At 38.7% G+C, this 22,720-nt stretch overlaps 1 protein-coding gene across 1 annotated transcript in view; it reads right to left on the bottom strand.

Moving 5' to 3' along the window:
* The window catches only part of ADGRV1 (adhesion G protein-coupled receptor V1), a 391,810-nt gene that overhangs the window by 326,187 nt on the left and 42,903 nt on the right, over nt 1-22,720 (bottom strand). The window contains exons 15-25 of the mRNA XM_075932856.1: nt 22,157-22,320; nt 20,920-21,043; nt 20,211-20,474; nt 18,315-18,441; nt 14,202-14,419; nt 12,000-12,743; nt 10,391-10,764; nt 7,383-7,559; nt 4,420-4,600; nt 3,175-3,377; nt 270-399 (exon numbers count right to left, since the gene is read on the bottom strand). Coding sequence (XP_075788971.1) covers nt 270-399; nt 3,175-3,377; nt 4,420-4,600; nt 7,383-7,559; nt 10,391-10,764; nt 12,000-12,743; nt 14,202-14,419; nt 18,315-18,441; nt 20,211-20,474; nt 20,920-21,043; nt 22,157-22,320 — 2,706 coding nt within the window. The remainder of the gene's footprint in view (nt 1-269; nt 400-3,174; nt 3,378-4,419; nt 4,601-7,382; nt 7,560-10,390; nt 10,765-11,999; nt 12,744-14,201; nt 14,420-18,314; nt 18,442-20,210; nt 20,475-20,919; nt 21,044-22,156; nt 22,321-22,720) is intronic.

Below are 22,720 nucleotides of genomic sequence, written 5' to 3' on the forward strand. Positions count from 1 at the left end.
AGGTGACCTGATGCACAGCAACCATCCAGTTGCTTAACACAATTCAACCAAGAAAAGTTTCTTCAAGGCATGGCTGTTTCCTGCAATGATTAATGAATTAATCAAAGATTTTCTAAAAAAAGATTAAACATAAATCTCTCTTTTTAAAAAAAAAATATTACCAACCAGGGAAGATTAACCTTTTGAGCAGGTTGTAAGTATTATAAGCCCTCAGCATCCAAAATAGGGTGTGCATATTGATGCAACAAGTTGATGTGTGTGACTCTTACCTCCTCCCTCTGGGTTCAGTAGCTCAACCTTGAAAGCTTTTTCCAGTTCAGGGATAGAATTATCTGTGATGTTAACAGTAATATACTTGTATCTTTCTCCTGGCTGAAATTCCAAGATGCCAGCAATACTCTGAAATATAAAAGGTTCTTTACACTTTTGTTCAAGTCTATTCATTATAAACTTCTTATAGCAAGAAAGACTTCCATTCTGCTACTGAAAAGTTTTACTATTTATACAACCAATTATATTTTTCCTCTCTGTCCACATCTTAAAGTTGCACCAAAAAGTGTCTTGCCCCTTCAATACAAAAATGAGTTAGACTCATATTCATGGTCGAGGGCACCTACCTAGATTTGTTTTTGTTCAAATCAGTCAAGTCAATCCAGACACAGTCACATATATTGGGTTTTCACATGGGAACATTACCTGTGTAAACTAAAGTTGGGCAAAATGCAGTTTCTGCTAACTTGAAACTATTTGCAAATTTGTCTCAAGAACATGAAACTGTTTCAACAAAACCAAAAACTGAAATGTTTCACAAGTGCCAAAATGAAAAGCTTTGTTTCAACATGACTCAATTTTTCATTTCAATTTCAAGCATTTTAACAAAAGCAAAAAATGACAGCTCAAGAAAGAGAAAAATGTAGTGGTACTGCCTTTCTTTTAACTTTAAATCTACTGATTAGAGCACATAGTTGTGAAGTAGACGATCTGGGTTCATTCTTCCCAGTCCCCACCCGTTGTGGAGAATAGATCTGAACTTAGGTTCAGGAAAGTGCAGGAAAGTGCAGTAGCCAGTGGGTGCTGGTATATTATAGTATAAGTCTCTTTATCTATAAATAACAAAACAAGCATTGGATCAGGGTCTTGAACTTGGGTTTCCCACCTCCTGTATAAATGTTCTAACAGGCTATAGAATGACAGCTTTAGCGTAACTGCAGAGCAAATACGTTCCGTGAGCATCACTGGGTTTGTATGCCTCCACTAAGTACATATAGAAGGAGGTGCAGGGTCCAGGGGGAGTACAGGATCTGGGAGGGGATATGGATGCAGGAGAGGATTCTGACCTTCAGGAAGGATTGTGGAGGTGGTGTATGTGGTGGGAGAAGATTGTGACCTGGAACAGGTGTGCAGAGGTTTTGGAGGGGGGGAGAGGGAATGGGGTGCCGGGTGCAGGCTCTGACCATGATGTGCTTACTTTAGGCAGCTCCTGGCCAGCAGCCCAGTAGGACACTAAAGCTGGCTCCCTGCTGGCCGTGCCACAGAACACTGCTCAAAGCAGCCAGCTGTGGGGACCATGTGCTCTCTGTGCCGCATGCCGTTTGGGGGGTCCTCCATACACTGCCTGTGCCACAGCACGGTCAATGGGAGCTGCGAGACTCTGCTGGGGATGCGGGGCTACACAAAGCTCCCAACCCTGGGACACATGACAAGTGGAGAGCACATGGCCCCCACAGCTGGCTGTGTTGTGTGGCATGAAAGGGAGCCTGCTCAAGATACCCACTTGGCCACATGATGGATCTGGTGGTTTTGTGGGCCAGATCAGCCTGTGTCATATTTTTCCTGCCCCTGCCTTAGAGTGCCACTCAATTATTCCCAAACAGCACATTCATCTGCTCCATAAGGATAACTCAAATATATGTTAGTTTCACATTTATTATTCCTAGGCCTGAAGGCACTGAGTACATCCTGAAGGCAATTAGCCTCTATACAACATAACCAACATTCATTTTGGTGAAATACACACTAAGGATGTTAAGGACTAATCAACTATTGGATAAACAAATGTTTATCGGATAGTCGAGTCAACTAGTTGATTCCCCCCACACTTTGCTGCCTCTATCAGATAGAAGTAGCAAAGGGAGGGGGGAAGAAGGAGTACTTCAAAGTGGCAGCACCACACAGTGCCCATACCCCGGGCTCCATGTGGCACCGCCCCTTTGAAACACCGCCTCAGTGATTCAAAGTGGCAGTGCCGCACAGAGCTGACCTGGGCTCCATTCACTGCTGCCCCTTTGAAACACTGCGGCAGCATTTCAAAGGGGCAATGCCGCAAAGGGCCTGGGATCAGCTGTGCGGCACTGCTTCTTTGAAATGCCACTGCAGAGTTTCAAAGAAGCAGCATCATGTGAAGCCCAGGATCAGCTGGGGACTCCCTAGCTGACCCTGGGCTCCCTGCAACATTTCCGCAGAACCCAGAGTCAGCTCCATGCAGGCGCTTCCTGCTGGTGATTCTTGTACATTTCAAGACTGGCATGCTGTACGCAGCCCAGGGCCAGCAGGAAGTCCCACTGACTCTGGGCTCCATGCAGGTGTTTCCAATTTGAAATGCACAAGAAACTAGTACATTTCAAAGCAGAAGCTCCGGCATGGAGCCTGGAGTCAGCGGGACTTCCTGCTGGCCCCGAGCACACCGAGCTCCAATTTGGAAATGCACAAGAGCCCCCACTGGCGGCACTTGTGCATTTCAAAGGAGGAATGCAGAAGTACTGATCGACTAGTTGAGTAGTCGATGGAAATTCCATCCATTACCTGACTAGTAAATTAATTGTTATTTAACATCCTTAATACACACCCCATTGATCGAAGACAAGTCACAGAATCAGAGAGTTTGAGGAAAAGTTCCAGGAAAATCAAAGCTCCATATACAAGAAACAAATTAATGACGATGTGACCATGATAACACCACAATATCTGTTGCTGTTTTTTGTACAAAACATGCTATAAGTTGAGCATTCACAATGTTCATGATGTGACCAATGAGAGAACTGTGAAGTGATTTGTTTTGTAAGACCTTCTGAACATTGAACAAAAAAAAAATTGGGGAAAAAATATCTGACACACACAGGTCTATCTGAATTCTCAAATAAGCATCAGTCATCTATTTCAGACTGTGCCACTTACCTGATAGTCTTCAGGACTGAACGCTGTCAGTGACACTGTTTTGTATTGCACCATAACGGATCCAAGAAGGCCCTGTGCACGAACTACCAGTAATCTAATACATCCAATTTCCTCCTTAACAGTAATATGGGGCACTGTGGTTGCCGGGAGAATCATTTTATCATTGGGCAAAGGCGGCAACCCTACAGAGAACTGCAGCAAACCTGAGGAATGCAAGAAACAACAATTTACATTTATACATGCACTTAGAAAAATTGTTCTATCATTTGTTTTAAGAGATATTATTATTATACCGGTCTGAAATTAAACATCTGAATGTTTAAACATGGGCTCCAATCATGCAATTTTAAGCATCTCTCTCCATTGACAAAAATATGCAATATAGACAAGTAAATCTTGACAAAATAACTGTGCTCAACGTAAATAGAATGTATTCAGCTCCTCCCAGAAGCAACACTGTATATCACAAAGTTTGCTCTGAACAACAGTAATTTACTTACTCGGGCAATTTCCTCAACAAACTGCTACACTGTTATGTTCTAGCAAAATAATTTCTCAGTCCTTCAAGACACTCTACAAAGATGGACATTGCTGAGCAAGGTTTGTCGTCATCAATCCACCTGCTTAATATTAACTAATCTTTTCAGCACTGCTAACTTCATCTGCTGAATGCAACTTTACAATTTTATGTGTACAAGCATTAGGTTAAATCCTCAGCTGTGTAGGAGTTCAGAAGGGATGCGGCAAAAATGACTAATCCACCTTCTCTCCAATTGTGGGATGGCAGGGAGCTAAACTGGCACTGAGGCTAGTCAAAACAGCTCAAGTGCAACTCTAATTTGGATCAGATTCTAACGTCTCTGTGGGGGCCAGTAAGCCAGGGAGGCCCACTGAAGTATAATGTGTTCTGACCATATACACCTCATCCCCTATACAGGAAAGAGAGCTGACATGGCATTAAAAGGAATCAACTACACAGGCTGAGGACTCGACCATTCAAAAGAATCCTAAGTTGCCTGTATATAGTATCGGATAGTTTCCATGTTCCATTGGAGTGGACATGGCCCACTGTTTAAAAACATTCCATTTGGCTACATAAATAATGAATTATTGCTTTGGTAAGAGACCAATTTGACAAAGACACACTGTGTCCTCATCTGTCAAGGTTAAGCAACTTCTTCATTTGTTGAGACTAAAGCCCACAAAACTATTTGAAACAAAAAATGTAATTTTCACCACTGTTACCATATGGATGGTCACTGGCTTTGATGCTGATATCAGTAGTTTCCATCTCTGGATCTATGCTTGCTCCACTGGTTGGAGTTGAGCCTAGTTTTTCATCTCCAGAAACTGCAGACACTAATGTTATACGAAAATATTCATTAAGCTCAGGAATGTCATCATCAAGAACATGCAAGTTTAAGACCTAAAGGAGGAAGAATCAACCCAGAAGTTAAACAAATATACTAGGATACCAAGGGTCAAAATTGCATTACAATGAGATTTTTGCTAACTGTTATTCAAAATTGTACTGGATGCTTAAATTTATCTAGTTTTATCTTCTATGGAAGCTTTTAAAAAGATGTATACAATATTCACGATGTTTAGGTAAATCAACCTAATATTTTATAGTAAAACTCTTACAATAATTGCATACAAAAAAGACACAAGCATTTCAGAAATAATATAGGGCACAATTTTTAGAAGTGACCACCTGACTTGGTACCTTAAATTCTATTTTCAAAAATAACTTCTTATTTAAATACTTCTTTTAAAAAATCTGGTGCTCCCATTAGGCATATTTGAAAATGTCACCAATATTTTACAGGCAGATCAACAGCAGTCATCAGATTGACTGTATAGGATTTAATTATTTAAAAATATCACAAGAAGCTGGTTTCTATGTGCATATACTTATATGGCTTTACAATTTTGTCATTTCCTTTTTATTCTGGGGGGGGGGGGAAGGGAGACAGATTAAAATACTCAGAAACCAAGCAAACAGATATTTATTCTGATATTTTAAAATAACTAATTTATTTTGTGCACACTGAAAGTAAATGCTTGACAGATCCCAACATCTCCAAGAAGCTACAGTTCACATTAGATATAGTGATTAATGGATCAATATCTTATATCTGCTAGCTCAATTTAAATCCAGTTCAGACTACAAGCAAACCAGGTTGCTGCAACAACATTACATTTGGGATTGCAGTTCACTAACAAAATAGACCCACAACAACACAACAGAGATTTGCACAATTACTGCATATTACTGTTCATAAATTATTGGTATTACTTCAAATTTCTATATTGTACAAAGTGTCTCGACAATGAATGAAATAGAATAGAAAGGGATCTGAATAGTGCCATAATGGTTTCAGATATTACAATCTGAGGGCCAAATTCTACCTTTGGTTACGTAAGCTATTTACTTAGTGGAGTTTTGGTTCAGGTCCTAACAACTGCACTATGTCTTTAAGCGATGGAGACTGTATGGCTGGCTGAATGGAAGGAACAGTGCATTATGACTTGGGATGGGTGGAAAAAAGAAAAACTGCTATAAAAAGGGAATGAGGGGCCATCCTGGTGACACTGACTCATTCCCCTGGGAACTGAATGGGTGAACAGCTCTAAAAGGAGTACCCTTGTGCATGAAGCCCCCTTTTACATGAAACAGGCTGAGGCAGCACTTACCCTGTCTCCTCCTTAGTTGGTAAAATACCAGACTTGGTCAAGAGCTAAGGTGGGCATTGCTCCTAGCCTCCCATTCTTTAGGGGAGGGGGGGGACAAAGAACATTTTCCCTTACCACCAAATTGATCTATGTGGAGTTGGAAGTTTTTTGCCTCCATGGATTCAAGGGCTGTAGGCTGCATGATGCAGCTCATTATGTATGTGTGGGGTAGAGGTCCAGTGGGTACATCATAAAGAAGGTACACAGGACAAATGGCTTGGGAAAGGACTTTAAAAAAAAAGATGTGTTCATTAAAGAAATGGGAGCACTTATGATTGGTATGGCAGAGAACCAATCCCCTTTCCTGACAGCTCACTTTAAACCTCCTTGAGGGGCGGTGTAGAAGGAAGGTCCCAGCAATAGACTGGCTTAGTGGACCTGTATGGAAAAAGATGGGGAGCTAGCCAGAAGTATCCTGAGCAATTATGGAATAGACATGGAGTTACCTGTACTGTGCACTTTCATCTGCCAGCTAGTCCCAGATATCCAGTAATAAAGTTTCAGCCTAATTAAAACCACATCAAATGTCTCCTGTCCTTTTGGTACAGCCAGACAAAGAAAGTCACCATAGCTTATTTCCATTGGCTTCAATGGGTCTGGCTCAGTCCCTTACACAGACTTCATTAACCACAATGAGTCCTGTATCACCTTAAAGACTAACAGATATATCTGGACATAATCTTTCATAGATAAGAACCACTTCATAAGATGAGAAGTGTGTTTTACCCACCAAAGCTTATGCCCAAATAAATCTGTTAGTTTTTAAGGTGTCACAGGACTTCTCGTTTTTGCAGATACAGACTAACGCAGCAACCCCTCTGAGACAGACTTTAGTGTAGCTACTTGGGTAGACAGAAGAATTTCCAAAGTGTATATCATTGTATTTTACCAGAAGTAACACAAATAACATTCATAAATGTATGTGTGTGTGTGTGTGTGTGTAGATAGATAAATTAGATACCCAAAAGCCATACCCTATCTTAATCCTTTACCTATTCCTCAAATATACGTACAACTTCTCACAACACAATACACAAACTCACAGGGGGAATAACGTGAGCAACAGATGGCACAAACACTTGATCTAGGCAACTGTGATTTGACTGCTACTAATTTTAAAAAATGAATTGATAATTAATAGCTTTTTATATAAAGATAAGATTGACTCAAAGTTCAGTCTTGGACCTAAACTCCCTTCAATTTCAATGGTGTTTAGTGTCAGTTTTATTTCAAGTCCATCTATACTTAAATTTTTGTAAACTCAGAAATATATAATATCTATATGTATGTATAGAAGCTATACATCTGTTACTTCATTTTTAGTTATAAGGAGTGATAGATGCAATAAAGTTCCGTAACAATTGTCTGAAGGAAACATTTCCTACTATGAGAACCAGTAAAGCACACCAGGAAGGTATTTTCCAGGAGAAATGCACAGAGCCGATGATTAACTTTAATAAGATCAGGTTTACCTCTGATCGCTGCCAAGGAAGGAACGTGATAGTTCCACTAGTATTTGCAAAATCAGCAACAGAGTAATTAATGCTGGTGGAATCTATCTGAGAGATAACATAATATATATACACATAATCCAGAGCTCCCCGAGTACGCTCGACAACACACGATATAGTGGAACCTTCATCAGAAGTCTGAAAACAAATAAGATTGATAACAATGTGAATCAATATACAAGTGATCCTTTAAGTATAATCAGGTCTTCAAGAAAACAGTTCTCCTGTTACTGCAATTAAAGATCTCTCTCAACACTTTAGGGATGTTAAAATTGCGAGTAACTGATTCATCAAATAGTCGATGCATTTTGCATCAACTATTCGATTAGTCGATAGGGCACCTTCGTTTTTAAAATGTAGCAACAGCCCTAGAGAGTGATGCTGCACTTCAAAGGCGAAAGCTCTGAGTGGCACTTGGGATCAGCTGGGGACGCCCCTACTGACTCCAAGCTCTGTCCACACAGCGTATCAAAGCAGCAGCGCCTCACGGAGCCTACAGTCAGCGGGGGAGTCCCCAGCGATACTGGGCTCCACGTGGTGCTGTCACTTTGAAGTACCCCCTCCTCTTTCTGACAGGGGCAACAAGGAGGGGCGGAGCGACTAGTACTTCACATCCCTACAACACTTAAGAAAAAAATACTATTCAATATTCATGAATTCTTATTTACTTTAGCATTTTAGTCTTTAAAATAGTTTGGACTATCTCCAAAAATTAGAAACATTACTTAAGCTAAACAGAGAACATTTTTCTTACTTTAACATCTCAAACATCATACAGGAAAATTATGAAAAAAATCCATCTGCACCACAGCATTCTATATACGAATAAAATATTTTAAAATTCAGAGAATATTTACTGGCACTGCCCGTACATCTCTCAGACAATAATTGCAATTGTATATGATAGAAAATAATTAAACAACCATACTTTTAAAATGTTTTAAGATAAATAACAGCAATATGTTCTATATGCTGTATGATAATTTTTAGTGTTAATTGAGCATAACTTAGTTCACTATTAGACAGATATGTATATAAGTCATGTTAAACCTATATATGGTGTATTTTATTTGTACCTCTGGAACCCTTGCTCCATTCATCTGAAAAAGTGGATTGTACTCACAAAAGCTCATGCTACTATCTACATTATTTGTTAGTCTCTTCAGGACCATTCATTGTTTTTTAAGTTTTTTCAGTTACAGACTAACACGGCTACCTCCTGAGACTTTCGCCACATAATCGTTAGCGATAGCTTCCCTGCTGAAATAAATGTTAAGATGGGTAGTGAACAGTTAAATTTTTCTATTAATTTTTAATTTTGTGTCATGCTTGGGTGATGGTGTGTGGCATGAGATTGTATCAATGGCATTTGGACTTGAAGGAATCTATTATCACAGCATATGGCAGGCACTTAAAAAACAGAGTCCAAATTGCAAACTGCTTTCACTCAAACCAAGATTGTCCTCCAAGCACAACATCAAAGCTTCAAACAGAGATGCTATACAAAAAAAGGTCATAAGAGATTCCAAAAGTAAGGCCATGATGTTTTTAGTTTCCCATTTTTGCGCTATAAACCAGTGAAAAACAGATTTAAAAAAATTGTGGAAAGACAAACACATTTAAAATATTAGATCAAAGTGGATGATCATGATAATACGTACATTTTTAAATGTATGGCAAAGTTTTTCAGTACGTTAATTACTGGCTAATAGTCTATATTTTAAACAGAATATGGGATAAGTTCTTCCCTGCTGTGAGGATTTATTAAGGTCTATACTACATAATATTTCAGCTGTTTGGTAAATTCTTTGAAGTTAAGCTTGGGAAAGAGCACTAAAAGCCTGATTCAATGGGACTACTGAGAGTAAGTAGTAACAACACAATCTGGATCACTGATGTTTAGAAATCTTGGATAACATATCTACAGTTTGATCTAGTCATTTCACTGTCTTCAGTGAACAGGCAATTAGAAAATAATGACGATCTTGTCAATAAGCAGGGGTAAAAAAAGATGTAAAGCAAGTATTTATGAAAGGTTCAGGAGAAGAGACACAAACAAAAGCCACTGTGGCGTGTAACCTTTAGCTACTCAAATGAAAAGAGATTGCAGGAAAAAAGCCTTAGCATCTCTGGTTTTTTACTTGTGATTTTGACAGAACTTTGTTACAGTTTTGTAGATACTCAGTTCATTTCTTGCCCATGCCACAGCAAGCTATCACTCTCCTTAGCAATCCTATGGGAAGCTGGTACTCTTCTCCAGGGTCTGCTGGATGATGTTTACTCAGATGTAAGCTGAAGAGAATACTAAGAAGAAACATGGATAGATACACAGAAAGGGGAGGCAAAGGAGGATAGAGCCAAGCATGTCTGCTTTACTGCCAAGCCAGTGATCAAAAATTGTGAGCTTCCCACCCCAAAGTCATGAGATTGAATTACAAATCATAAGATTTTGTTAATAACAAATTTTACTTCACTCCAGGAGCCGGGGATTTCAGAAAAACATCAAATATCACAACACTGTAATAAAACTGCAAGAGTTGCAACAATCACTGTCATCCTGGATATCACATTGAGAAGTAAATAAAGCATTAGAATATATATCACCCAAGAAAGAAAGGACGGGTTAGTTACCACAAACTTAGTCTCAAAAACATGAATGAAGAATGAGTTATTGTCATGGTCATTAATTCATGCTGTAATGACTATTCTGGTAAATAGAGGCTGATTTATTTTCTAAAGAGAAATATTATGAATTTTTAAGAATAGTTCCTTAAAAGTCATAAGTATGAATTCCATTCTCCAGCAAGAAAGTACATAATATGACAAATGTGTGGTTCACTAGATTTTAAAATCATGTGATTTTTTTCCCATTCATTGAAAACAACACAGTGAAATCTTGGCATCGCTAAAGTCAATTGACTTCACTGGAGACAGAATTTCACCCATCATCTTTTTGATAGTCATCTTACCTCAGGAATACATGCTCCTGTGAAGCCAAACAGCCCATTGGCATTGTCACTTTTTTGTACTCTTAATCTTGCTGTAGTGTTTTCTTCTGGAATTCGAGCCCCCCCATGCACAGAGACAAGCTTTAGTATGAATAGCTCCTCTCCTTCCTCCTCCTCATCATCTCTTGCAGACACAATGAATGACTTATTAGTTTCTCCCTGCCGGTACTCTAAATATCCAGAGATGGGGTGCACATCTGTCCTTGCTGGGGTGGCATGAAGTTCATAAATCTCTGTTCGTGACAATTTACACTTATAAAGCCTTACATCCTGCATGAATCCTGTATACCTGCTGCCACCATTCATCCCTGCACCAACTCTTACTATTCCTGGACCTGAAAGAGAAATGAACATTTACATTACTTTGATACTTTTGCCCAAAATAATAAAAGTGTGCAAATGAAAAGCTGCCACCATGGTCTAATCTTGGTATATTAGCTCTTAAAATCTCATTAAAAATGTAACTGCCATATTATGTCTAAGCATCCACGTATAAAACAATAAACTTATGCTGAACAGCATGGATGCCATCTTAATATATTGTCCCCCAAATAGGCATTTACGAATGACATTTTTAGAAAATATTCCATGCCAGCTAGAGATAATCAGAGTCCTGCATAGATACAAAATTTGCATCCGTATCTGCATCTGCAAAAATGAGCTGCCGATAGCCTCACCAGTCTTCCCTCTAAGCTGCGAAGCAGCACAGCTTCAGAAGTGATTAGTCAGCCCCGCCCAGTCAGTCAGCTGCGTGGACCGGGCTGATTAATCACCTGTGAAGCTGTGCTGTCACGCACCTTAGAGGGAACACTGATCCTCACTGACATCAGCAGATAGGCACAAATTTGCAGAGTTATAGATACAAAGTTTGTATCCATATCCGCAAATATGAGCTGTGGATATCTGCATTCAAGGATACAGATACCTATCGATGTAAAATGGATATCCACAGATTTGCAGAACTTTAAAGGTAAGTAAAGTCAAGTCATAATGAGTTCCACTACTATGGAACTAGAGAATAGAAACAATGTTTAAAACAAGAGGAGAAAACAGACCTAGATCAAACTCTTGAGGAACTACAGAATTGTACAGAGTGCACCAATACGAGCAACTTTAAAGATCACTCAAATAATTGAAAGGTCCTCTAAAGACTTTTACTCACATAAGAACATTCAATCATTTGAAGTCAAATGACTGATCTATATCAACTGAAGTACAAATGATAAACATGTAAAGCTTTAGTGCGAATGCATGCATAACTTACACCCAGAATTGGAATCTAATCCTGAAAAAAAAATCTATTAAATCTATAAAATATTTCGGGCAAGTTAATAGACATGAAAAAATTTATTTTCAAAATATTGTAGTTTCAGCTGCATTAATTTGTTTGACTTTAATGGAAGTTGTACTGCTATAACTCCACGAAAACTTCTTCTCATAAAAAAAAAAGTTTCACATATAGTAGCTTTATTTCAATATTAATAATATACTTTTCAGTGGGAATGGACTTGCTACTTAGTGCAGAATTTTACTTTTACAGAAAAAGAAATAATGAAGGCTGTTTGCTCACCATTAGCAATTGCTGCTCCTTTGAGGCTCTTTGTTCCTCCAGACACTGAATTTCCATCAATGTAAAACTCAATCATACCACCCTCCAGAGTAATCAAAACATGAAACCAAGTATTTTCTTCCACGTATTTCATGATAGTTGTCTTAGCCACATATGTAATACTTGACCCCTGTGCTGTGTAATGAAGCATGACAGAAACATGCGTTTCATTTGTTTGGATTTTTACACCATAATACATGGTTCCATTGCAATTGTCCTTTGCTACTATAAACCCATCACTATTGGCATTAGGAATCACCCAAGCTGAAAATGTAAAGTTGGCAAGCAAGTTATCCCAACTAAAGAGGAAGTCGGGGTTAACAGTCCCAAAAGCATCCTCTTTTCCACTGAAGTACAAAGCATCTGTTCCACTGTGATGACGCCTTCTGTGGGGCTGAGACTGTACAGAACTTGAGAATGACCCAAGCAATAAGAAATCTATCATGGGTGGTAGACCTGCTGGGAACACAGTGGATAATATTTCCCAGCCTACCCGGACATCTCCAAAGGTACCCTGTTGCCTCCAAATTGTAAAGTTTGTAATGTAGGAGATATCATCTTCAGAGAGAACATCTTCCACTATCTCCCGGTCCTGGCTCTCTGGGTCTATGACAAAGACTCCAAAAGGATCATCATTGAATGGGATTGTCACAGTTACAGCAAGATTGGATTCAGATAACTGCCCACCAGGGCCTGGAGACCCACCTGCGTGATGAAAATTAAAACAAAAGTTAATAGGATTCTTTAAGAACCTGCCTCAGATACCACTATCTGATGAAAGATCCATTCAAGCAACCACAAATTGCTTTTAATAAAATTGTTAAAGGAACTAAAATTGTGCAACAAAAGAAAAGAAGCATTCAAAATGTTGTACCATGAATCAAATACTGCTTCAATGTTATTAAAGATTTGTATAAATGATTAGTGTTTAAAACTGCATTATTATACGTGTGCAACAATGTTTGGGTGCAAAGTATGCAGAGAGTGACTTTCTACTGAGAATTGATTCACCCCATTTCTGTTAAATCAGCCATACAGGGGTCCTACATTTGATTTATCTAATAACAATAGTGGGCCAATTTTTTTTCATTAATAATGAAGTTACCAAGGATACATAATACTGTAACTGAGGGAAGAACTTGGCTCACTACCTCCAGCCCTCAAAAAGCTATTCAAAGCAAATTCAATCCATAGTTGGATATTAAAGTTATTCCACGGTATCTCCTCCAGTCATTCAATAAAATGAGTGTTTATATTGTGATGATCATGATTATCATGCCTGTAGATCATAATGTCTACTAAATGTAAGATCTGTAGTGAAAGGTCTATGTAGATTTCTCACACTCATCGTTCACTGACCTGCTTGAAATACTATGTCAGTAGGAGCTGACTGGAGCAGGGTCAGACACATTTTCAATTATTTCTGGGCATGAAAGTCTCCAAAACATAAAGGGGATTTTGGGCATGGTCTTGGAGACTAGCAAAAGCAGCAGGTGTGTCTCATGGTAATCGAAATAGCCACATCCACTCACCTGTATACTTATCTGCAAGGACAAGACACATTATGGAAAGATTATGCAGCCATCATTGCACCAGCACCAATAGCATTCAGCTGCCCAAAGAATCTACACTTCCCTCTGCACTGAGGGACTTTAAATGCATATGCCACCATTTTCAGAAGCAATAAGTAGTTTGGAGAGAACCCATTGCTCAGCCCCAGAAGCTTTAGAGAGGCTTCATTTTCAGAAAATGCTGCGCACTCTCCCTTTGAAAATAAGATCCCCTAAATTAGGTACCCAAAAATATATAAACCCCAAGTCACCAATCACTTTGGAAAAGCCTGGCCATAATGGAGCCCTTAATTAATTGTTTTAATCAAGAGATGCATTTCAGAAATCACCCAATGATAATGGCAGCCAGACTGTTTCAAATTTACCATAAGAACTATCATTAAGGGACAGAATACCTGTATGATACTCATGAATCTGTATTAGATTAAACAGTGACTAAAATAAAATAAGACATAAAATAAAACTCTGCTGGAAAGTTATAGGCTAGCAATAAAAATGCAAACGATAGTAACAAAGTTATATCTATGACATTTTCTATAGTTAAGATATAAAATTCTTCTGGATTCAAAAGGTATGGGGTAGGGAACAGTACCTGAGGCATTTACCAGTTTTAATGTATAAAATTCATTGAATTCAGGAATTTTATCAGGAACGGCATGAAGAGTTATTGGCTTTGATCCTTCACCATCCATGAACCACAAAGTCCCATAGATTTCATAGAACTCTTGTCCTGGCTCCAAAGCAGAATCATTGTCAAACAGTTGCCAGGTCAAAGAAACATTGCCAAAGTGTCCTCTATGCCTCACAATCCTATGCAATGAATTAGACACAATGAGCTTTCCGGCAAATATGTACCAACAGTCAGCAAGAGCAAAAGAAATCTGGGTGAAAGCCAGTACAATCCAAACACAATTTACAGTTCTCTAAATAATCCAAAGCTATTTTAAGTATAAGGAACATCTTTTCTACTATAGAAAGTCTGCAGCCTCATTATTCAATTCCACTCTCAGGTACATGACTCTACATTACGTAATTTAAAAAAATATATATGGCATGGCCTATAAGAGTGCATGCATTATAGTACCGCTAAGTTGCATAGAAACATGAATTACATATCTATGCACAAGCGACGAGGAGTCCTGTGGCACCTTATAGACTAACTGAAGTGTAGGAGCATAAGCTTTCGTGGGCAAAGACCCACTTCGTCAGATGCATGCGTCAGATGCATGTCAGATACTTGATATCTAAGCACAGAAACTCTTGTATCTGAAAGGGCAAATCAATAAGAAGCAATCAAATTCCCTGTTTTCTTCCATTCTATATAACTAGTTTTTGAGGTCTAGTCTTTCACCAACATGTGACTTAGTTTTACTTTGATGAGTCCTGCATGTTGCATACACCACAAACTTGAGTTTAAGATGTACAAACATGATATTCAGTAGGGATTGAACCCAAGATCCACAGCACCAAAACAGAAGCCTCTACCACCAGGCTACGTCTACACTAGCATGATTTTGCACAAGAACTCTTTTGCGGAAGAGTTCTTGTGCAAAAACTCTTCCAGAAGAGAGCATCTACACTGGCATGTACCTTTGCGCAAGAGATGTGCTTTTGCGCAAGAGCATCCTTGCCAGTGTAGATGCTCTCTTGCGCAAGAAAGCTCTGATGGCCATTTTAACCATAGGGCTTTCTTCCACAAGGAATTCATATTGCCTGTCTACACTGGCCTCTTGCGCAAGAACAGTTGCACAAGAGGACTTATTCCTGAGCGGAAGCATCATAATTCTTGCGCAAGAACTTGCGGCCAGTGTAGACAGGCAGCAAGTTTTGGCGCAAAAGCAACTGCTTTTGCACAAGATCGTGCCAATGTAGACACAGCCTCCAGTGTTTTCTCTAAGCTGCATCACCACAGCTTCACAGGTGATTAATCAACCCCCCACCCCCACCCCCACCCCCCCCCCGTCAGTCAGCTCCATACACAGAGCCCTGAGCCTCTCACTGGGCAGGGCTGATTAATAACCTGTGAAGCTGTGGTACCAAGAAGCTTTGAAGGAACACTGTCTACCACCTGAGCTAATGCAGAATGCTACAGACAGCTGTACAGTCACTGGGCAAGATAGTAGATGGAGGCATGTTTCATGGAGTTAGGCATGTTTCATAGACTGTGTTCTATTTAATCTTTTTTAATGTTGTCTCCTATGTTTGGAACAGAGTTCTATTACTTCTGTACCAAGTGACCTTCAAAAAATCCAGCTCCTTCTTATAACCCAAGCTCAACCTTTTCTAATGGGATACTATTTTATCTACCCCCTTCTGCCTCTCTCTAGTTGTCACTTCCATATTTATTTTTTTAAATCATGGATTCTTCAAGACAGCAATCTACATAAGCTTTGTTTGGCATGCAGCGGGTAAGAGATTTGTATTTAAAATGAATATACAAGTGGCCTTGGAAAGTAGCTGGATGACTATCTTTATTCATCAAAATGTTTCCTCCTATTCAGTCACCCTGTGCTAGTTCTGCTCTGTTAAACTGAAATCAAGAGCTACTGGAGGTTTATACTGCTGTAACCAAAGATAGAATTTGGCTCCTATATATATTTACCTGATGAAAATGTATATTTACCAAAGGACACTGCAAAACACAACAAATGTAAGAAAACACAGTGTCTTCATCAATAGGTGCACCAGTTATAAAATAACAAGTACTCCTGTAGCACCTTAGAGACTAATTCATACAGTTTTATAGTCTCTAAGGTGCTACAGGACAACTCATTTTTTAAGTTACAGACTAACATGGCTACCTCTCTGAGACAGTAATATAATGAACACATTTACAGTGTACTCGCTAAACACAGTCTCATCAAAAGCTGATTGTGGTCTGCTTAGCCCACACCCTCATTTTTAATTTAAGTCCACATTCCTCACACACTGTCAAATCCAGCCCACTCATTCTGCAAATAGGATTACAAAGAAGAATTAAACAGCAAGCAAATGGTCTGGTAGCACTTTATAGACTAACAAAGAAGAATTAATCAGTGTAACAGAACCAAGGTTCTCCTACTAGACACCAGGTGCTTAATATCCAAGTGTCCCACTTCCCTGAGATGCTGAATTTATTAGGTCTTTAAATAGACTAATACATAAACACAAGGACCTTTCTACTGAAAGTCTTAGCCACATGCTTCTGTCAAAAAACTGGATCAAATCAAAGGAACCTGCCAGCTTTATTCTTGGGGAAATCAGCAGCTTATACAAAACCTGAGCAAATTAGCAGGGTAACTAGGGCCACCTGCCAACCAAACCCAATTTTTTAACCCCTGCTGCTTCTGGAAATATCACTTGTGTGGTACAAGAGTAATGAATTTCATTATCAGCTCAAAAGAGGGATAATTTCAGCCTACAGAGATGTCTTAGCTGGCATCTTGTAAGAGGCAGGTAAAACAAAATAAACTAAACATATTGGCTGTGTCTACACTGGGCCACTTATTCCAGAAAATCAGCCGCTTTTCCGGAATAAGCTGCAAGCTGTCTACACTGGCCCTTGAATTTCCGGAAAAGCAACGATGCTCTACTGTACAAAATCAGCCGCTATTCCGGAAAAACTATTCTGCTCCCGCTCGGGCATAAGTCCTTATTCCGGAACACTGTTCCGGAAAAGGGCCAGTGTAGACAGCCCAGTAGTCTTTTCCGGAAAAAAGCCCCGATCGCGAAAATGACGATCTGGGCTCTTTTCCGGAAAAGCGCGTCTACATTGGCCACAGACGCTTTTCCGGAAAAAGGGCTTTTCCGGAAAAGCAGCCTGCCAATGTAGACGATCCTTCTCCGGAAAAACTGAAAACAGAATAGTATTCCGTTTTAAGCATTTCCGAAAATTCATGCCAGTATAGACACAGCCATGGTGAATAATAGAGACAACTTTTTAAAGCAAGATACAGGGAATCAGCTCAGTAACTCCCCATTGACATGAGCATCAGCTGCACAAAGAAATACAGTTGGGTTAGTAGGTGGATGTTGTTGGGTTTTTGTTGTTGTTGCATTTATTTTTCAGGGTTATGTTTGGCTTGATCATTCATCTAGTTCATGTCTTCAGTATATGAAAATATATCAGCAAACCATATGATGGCTGTAGTCATGATTACTGACATACACGCTTCATCTATCAAATGTCTGAGTGGTTTCTATATGGGTGTGTCTACACTGCACCCTTATCTTGAAATAAGCAACACAACTTGAGCTACACAAATTGCATAGCTTATTTTGAGTTATTTTTTAAATAGCTTATTTTGAAATTTGGCACTGTCTACACAGGGCTACATTTCAAAATACAGCGCTATTCCAAAAAGTCCCTTAATCCTCATGGAATGAGGTTTACAGGGACATCAGAATAGCAAGTCCATTATATTTCAAAATAATGGGCTTGCTCAAAAGACATGGAATAGCTATTTCAGGATACTTCCAGTATTCCAAAGTAGCTCCGCAGTGTAGACATAACCGATGTGTTTTATTATAAAAACATACTTTATAACATAACATTTATTTCCTTAAATATTTATTTATTTTATTTATTTTGATCAAGACTTTTGAATTAAAATCCCCTTTAGGTCGCTATTGTACATGCAAACTTGGTATGTGTCTTAGACTGAAATATTTCCATTGGAGCATCACAAAGTATTTCTTAGAAGGTATCATTTTAAACACTACTTACAAAAAAGTATTTGTCTTGCCTTCTTCCACCAGCTTGTCAATAGGTTCCAAAGAGAAAATGCCATTTGGGTCATCATTTGCTTCAATGACAACTGTAGCCATCCCAGCCCCGTAGACTACAGTATCACCTAAAAGTCAAGAATTTATAGGATTTCAAATAAAAAGTGGAAAACTGATGTAATGTGATTATTAATGGAGCTGTTTTTCTCATGATTTCCAAATATTTTCTAGCATATGTAATAGATGACAAAAGTTCACATCTTTATCCATTAGCAATATGTGAGATATTTTCATATAACAGAAAATAGAGGCAATAAATTACAATGGGCTTTCTGCAGCACAGGGCAAATGTAAATGTTGTTTATAGAAGTGCAAGATAGAAGTAAATGCAGAGCCTGGCCCTGAGCCAAGAAAATCACTACCACTGATTGCCATGTTATTATTGGCTAATAACAGAACTATTGCCAAAAAGAGGAGAGATAGTCTGCGGATTTCAATAAAAATCTCACTCCTCCTTACCCATCCCCAGGCATGTACATATTCGGTATGCCCCTACCCGTTTATTCACAAAACAATAAAGAGGCATCAGACTAACTTCTACTATGCTTTGTGCCTAATTTTATTCACACCTTCTACAGCTTCCACGCACACCTCCACAGGAGCCAATATGTATAATATCTCATAGAATTGAAACACAGTATCATTTCCATCAGGAAAAAACCACACAAATATCTTATTAATGCATAAACTATATGTTCTCGCAAGCTTTTTTGATCCCCCTGCCTCCAGAACCATTTGCAATACAGGTTGAGTCTCCCTAGTCCCTCAGGACCTAACTGACAAGCAGAGAATATGCAGGACTATGGGAGGTCAATATTGTCTAGCAGCATTACCAAAACTTCCACTGATTACTGTACTCTTACAAGACATGTAGGGGTAAATTGGAGCTAAATACAGTACAGACCAGTGAGAGCCAGGAATCTTGGCTGTAAGCAAACATTGTGGGATGGCAGGAAACTTGGCCACACCCATCATAAGTGGACATCTAGAGGTTCAGAAGTTGTGACATTTTTCTTTGTTTGCTTTTGTGAGTATGTGAATGAAGATTCCCACAACATCATCATCTTTTTTACAACACAGAGTACAAGGGGAATTTTTTTCAAATATATATACATTTTTATTTTGAATGAGTGTCCAAGAATTAAAGGAATAATCAATTTAAAACCATGTTATCTTGATAAGAAGTCCAGTATTTTTCAAGTTTTATAATTTCTTATGTTATAAACCTACTCTTATTCGTAGTTCACTATGTAATTCCTGAAATCTATTCACACACAGATGAGATCTTAGACAAACCATAAATGTACCTAAAAAAAATCATTTACTTGTAAACTGCATACAAAAATATGAGCAATGGTGCACAGGCCTGTTTAAGTCCCATTCTCCCAAAATAGGGCAGTTCTGTGTTTTAATTTCACATACAACAATTACATGCCTGACACCATTGCAGCTATAAAGAAAATTCACCATTCTGCAATAAAGAAATGCTTTAGGAGTATGTTTTGGTGGCCAATTCCACAGCATGTCTGATTTTCCAAATATTAATTTTAAACGTTTAAAATCCCCAAATAGAGAATTACAGAATGTGTCTGTAGAAATGCCATCAACAATATCAGCTGGTTTAGGAGATTTCAATCAAGCAATTCAATACATGAGCAAATATAGGCATAAATCTAATATGCTCTGTGCATGTTATTTTACAGGTCTGCTTTCCTAATATGAAACTTGGTAACGAGTATGTACTATTTTATCAATTCTTTGCAAGATATGGGATTTCAGCAAAAACAAAACAAGAGAGGCAACAGTTATTGTAGTTAAAGCAAATAATTATTTTTACCTGTAGAATTAAAGAGGATGATGTAAAATGTTTCCTCCGTTTCAGGGGTATCATCCTCACTAATAAATACTGATATTTTGTGTTCCCTTTCCCCAACACCAAACACAAGAACTTCATCCCTTCTACTGGAAATGAAATCTCCCTCTTCAGCAATGGCTCCTCCATCAACAGTGTCATAGAAAACAGCAATGGCTACATCAGCAGATCCATTCCTTAGGACTGTAAAGTGAGCAAAATCTCCTTCTTGAACCTTCACAACAGGTTCTGAAATGTATAAATTACAAATTCACTATTATCTTTCAAAGCATTAGCTTCCTATGCTAGACCCCACTGCTTAATATGACACAGTTAAATTGCAGAATTGTTCCTCCATGAAATAGAAAGGAAACATGGAAAAGTTTGGCAATATTTTCAGCACAGAAGGGTATTGAAATGGCCAGCTACCTCACCCCAGCGTGGAAAAAAAAGGAACAGTGAGACATAAGAAGAAAAGGTTTTAGCTAAATCAAAAAGAAACAACAGACACATAAAAAGCATCCTGGAGGAGAAAGCTAGAAAACAATGTATCAAAATATAAAGCACCTGGGTAAAATCCTGGCTCCATTCAAGTCAATGGGAGTTTTTACACTAGCTTTAATGGGACCAGGATTTCACCTTTAACTTTTGTCCAGGGAATAAGTACACTACTGATAAGAAATGTATTTTTAACCTGAAAAGTATATGGGGTCATCATTCCTTGTGATCTGTAAAACTGCACTGGTTGTGTTTCCAACTCTGGCTCCTCCTGTGGTATTGCTTAGGCTGATGATAAATACTTCCATTTCTTCAGGTAGCTGAAGGAAACGGTAATATAATGTAAATGTTTCATGCAAATAGGAAGACATTTAAATAACTGATAGCAGAGTAATTTCTGAGAGCCAGTCCTGATTTACTCATCCTTAGATATGTGTATGGAGCTCCAATGAATAACTATCCATATGCTTGTACAGAAAGGGACCAGAAACCTCTGCAGGTTTGGAGCAGCAAATGAGGAATGCTCAAACCTATGTTTAAATCCCATTGCAGTTAATGGGGCTTAACTCTATGCATAAGTGCTTTGCTGAACTAGTGAATTTTAATGCCTCACTCTAACTCTTATCTGAAAAGAGTAGATTGGGGGTAGAGGTCTCATTTCCTCCCTGGTGAATACTGATCTAGCTTCTTTGAAATATCCTCCATTTTCTCCTTAACTGTTCTCTTTATTTCTCTTCTGGTCCAGCAGACCCAAAAAAACACATTCTATTTCCTGCTTCCAATACATTTAAAGAATGTCATGTTTTTTATGTGTCTTTGGCTCTTGTCTCCTTATTATTCAACTTACCTCTCAACCATCCTGACTGCTATCTTAAATATTCTACTTTCCAGAGTTTATGTTTCTTTCCATTGTCTTCCCTTTAGGCTGGTCTTCTGCCTTTTAAGAATACCTGTTTGATTCAAGCAGCCTCTTATATGTTGCAATTTCATTATACTGATTTTTTTTCACTGCCCAGCATTTTTGTTTAAAGGTATTCACACCTTCTCTGTCTCTGATATAGTTTGCTTACAGAGCCTCTATGCTGTCTGAGGATTTTGATTTCCTCTTCTATGGATCTGTTCTTTTAAAAACAAAAAAATTCTGCTTTCTAAGGTTTAAAGTCATAGCACATTTCTCAGTTAGTGTTCTCACATCAAAGTAAAGTGAAGCTTTGTCTACATGACTACAACCCTGTTACCAAAAGCTGAGCAGTGGAGCCGCTGTCTGCTGACTCTTTAGTCAACAAAATACTTCCACCCGCAACAAGCAGCATGCTATCCACACTAGCACTTGCCATGGAAAAATGTTTGTGTTTCTCAAGGCGGTGGGGAAGGGTGGAATAGGGTTACACCTCAATTGTGAGTGTAGGTCTAGCCTAACAAAAAATGTTTACCTCATCTGGCAATGAGTAAATGGTGATGATTTTTGAAAATTCCTGGTTTCCAAAGAAAACTGTTCCTTGCACTGGGTAGATGTCGTTGGTAGAGACTGGTTCAACAACCCAAGATACACTGACATTTCCATAGTTTCCTTGGTTTCTTACAATTCTGTAAGCAGCTATGAAATGCAAACATTCAGTCTTAGAATAAACCAACAATAAAAATCAAAGAGAAACAGATTAACAAAGCCAATTCAAATGGCCTTGTCTACACTAAATCCTCCCTCTCTCTTCCATTGATCTACCCTATGCAACTTTAGCTATACAAATAGCATAGCTGAAGTCAACACACTCATGCAGTGTCTTTCACACAGGGGCTGCTCTCCTGTCAACTCCAGCTTCTCCTCTCATACTAGCTGAGTACTGGAGTCAATGAGAGAATGCTGGGACTTCAATTTCTCAAATCTAAACAGACATGATAAATCAACTGCTGGTGGATCAATCAGTGTAGTGTCGATCCACTATGCAGTGGAGACAACCCCCCCCCCCCCCCAAAAAAAAAAGCAGAGGAGGGGAATT

The sequence above is a fragment of the Pelodiscus sinensis genome, chromosome 6 (assembly GCF_049634645.1).
Source record: "Pelodiscus sinensis isolate JC-2024 chromosome 6, ASM4963464v1, whole genome shotgun sequence".
NCBI classification, from domain to species: Eukaryota; Metazoa; Chordata; order Testudines; family Trionychidae; genus Pelodiscus; species Pelodiscus sinensis.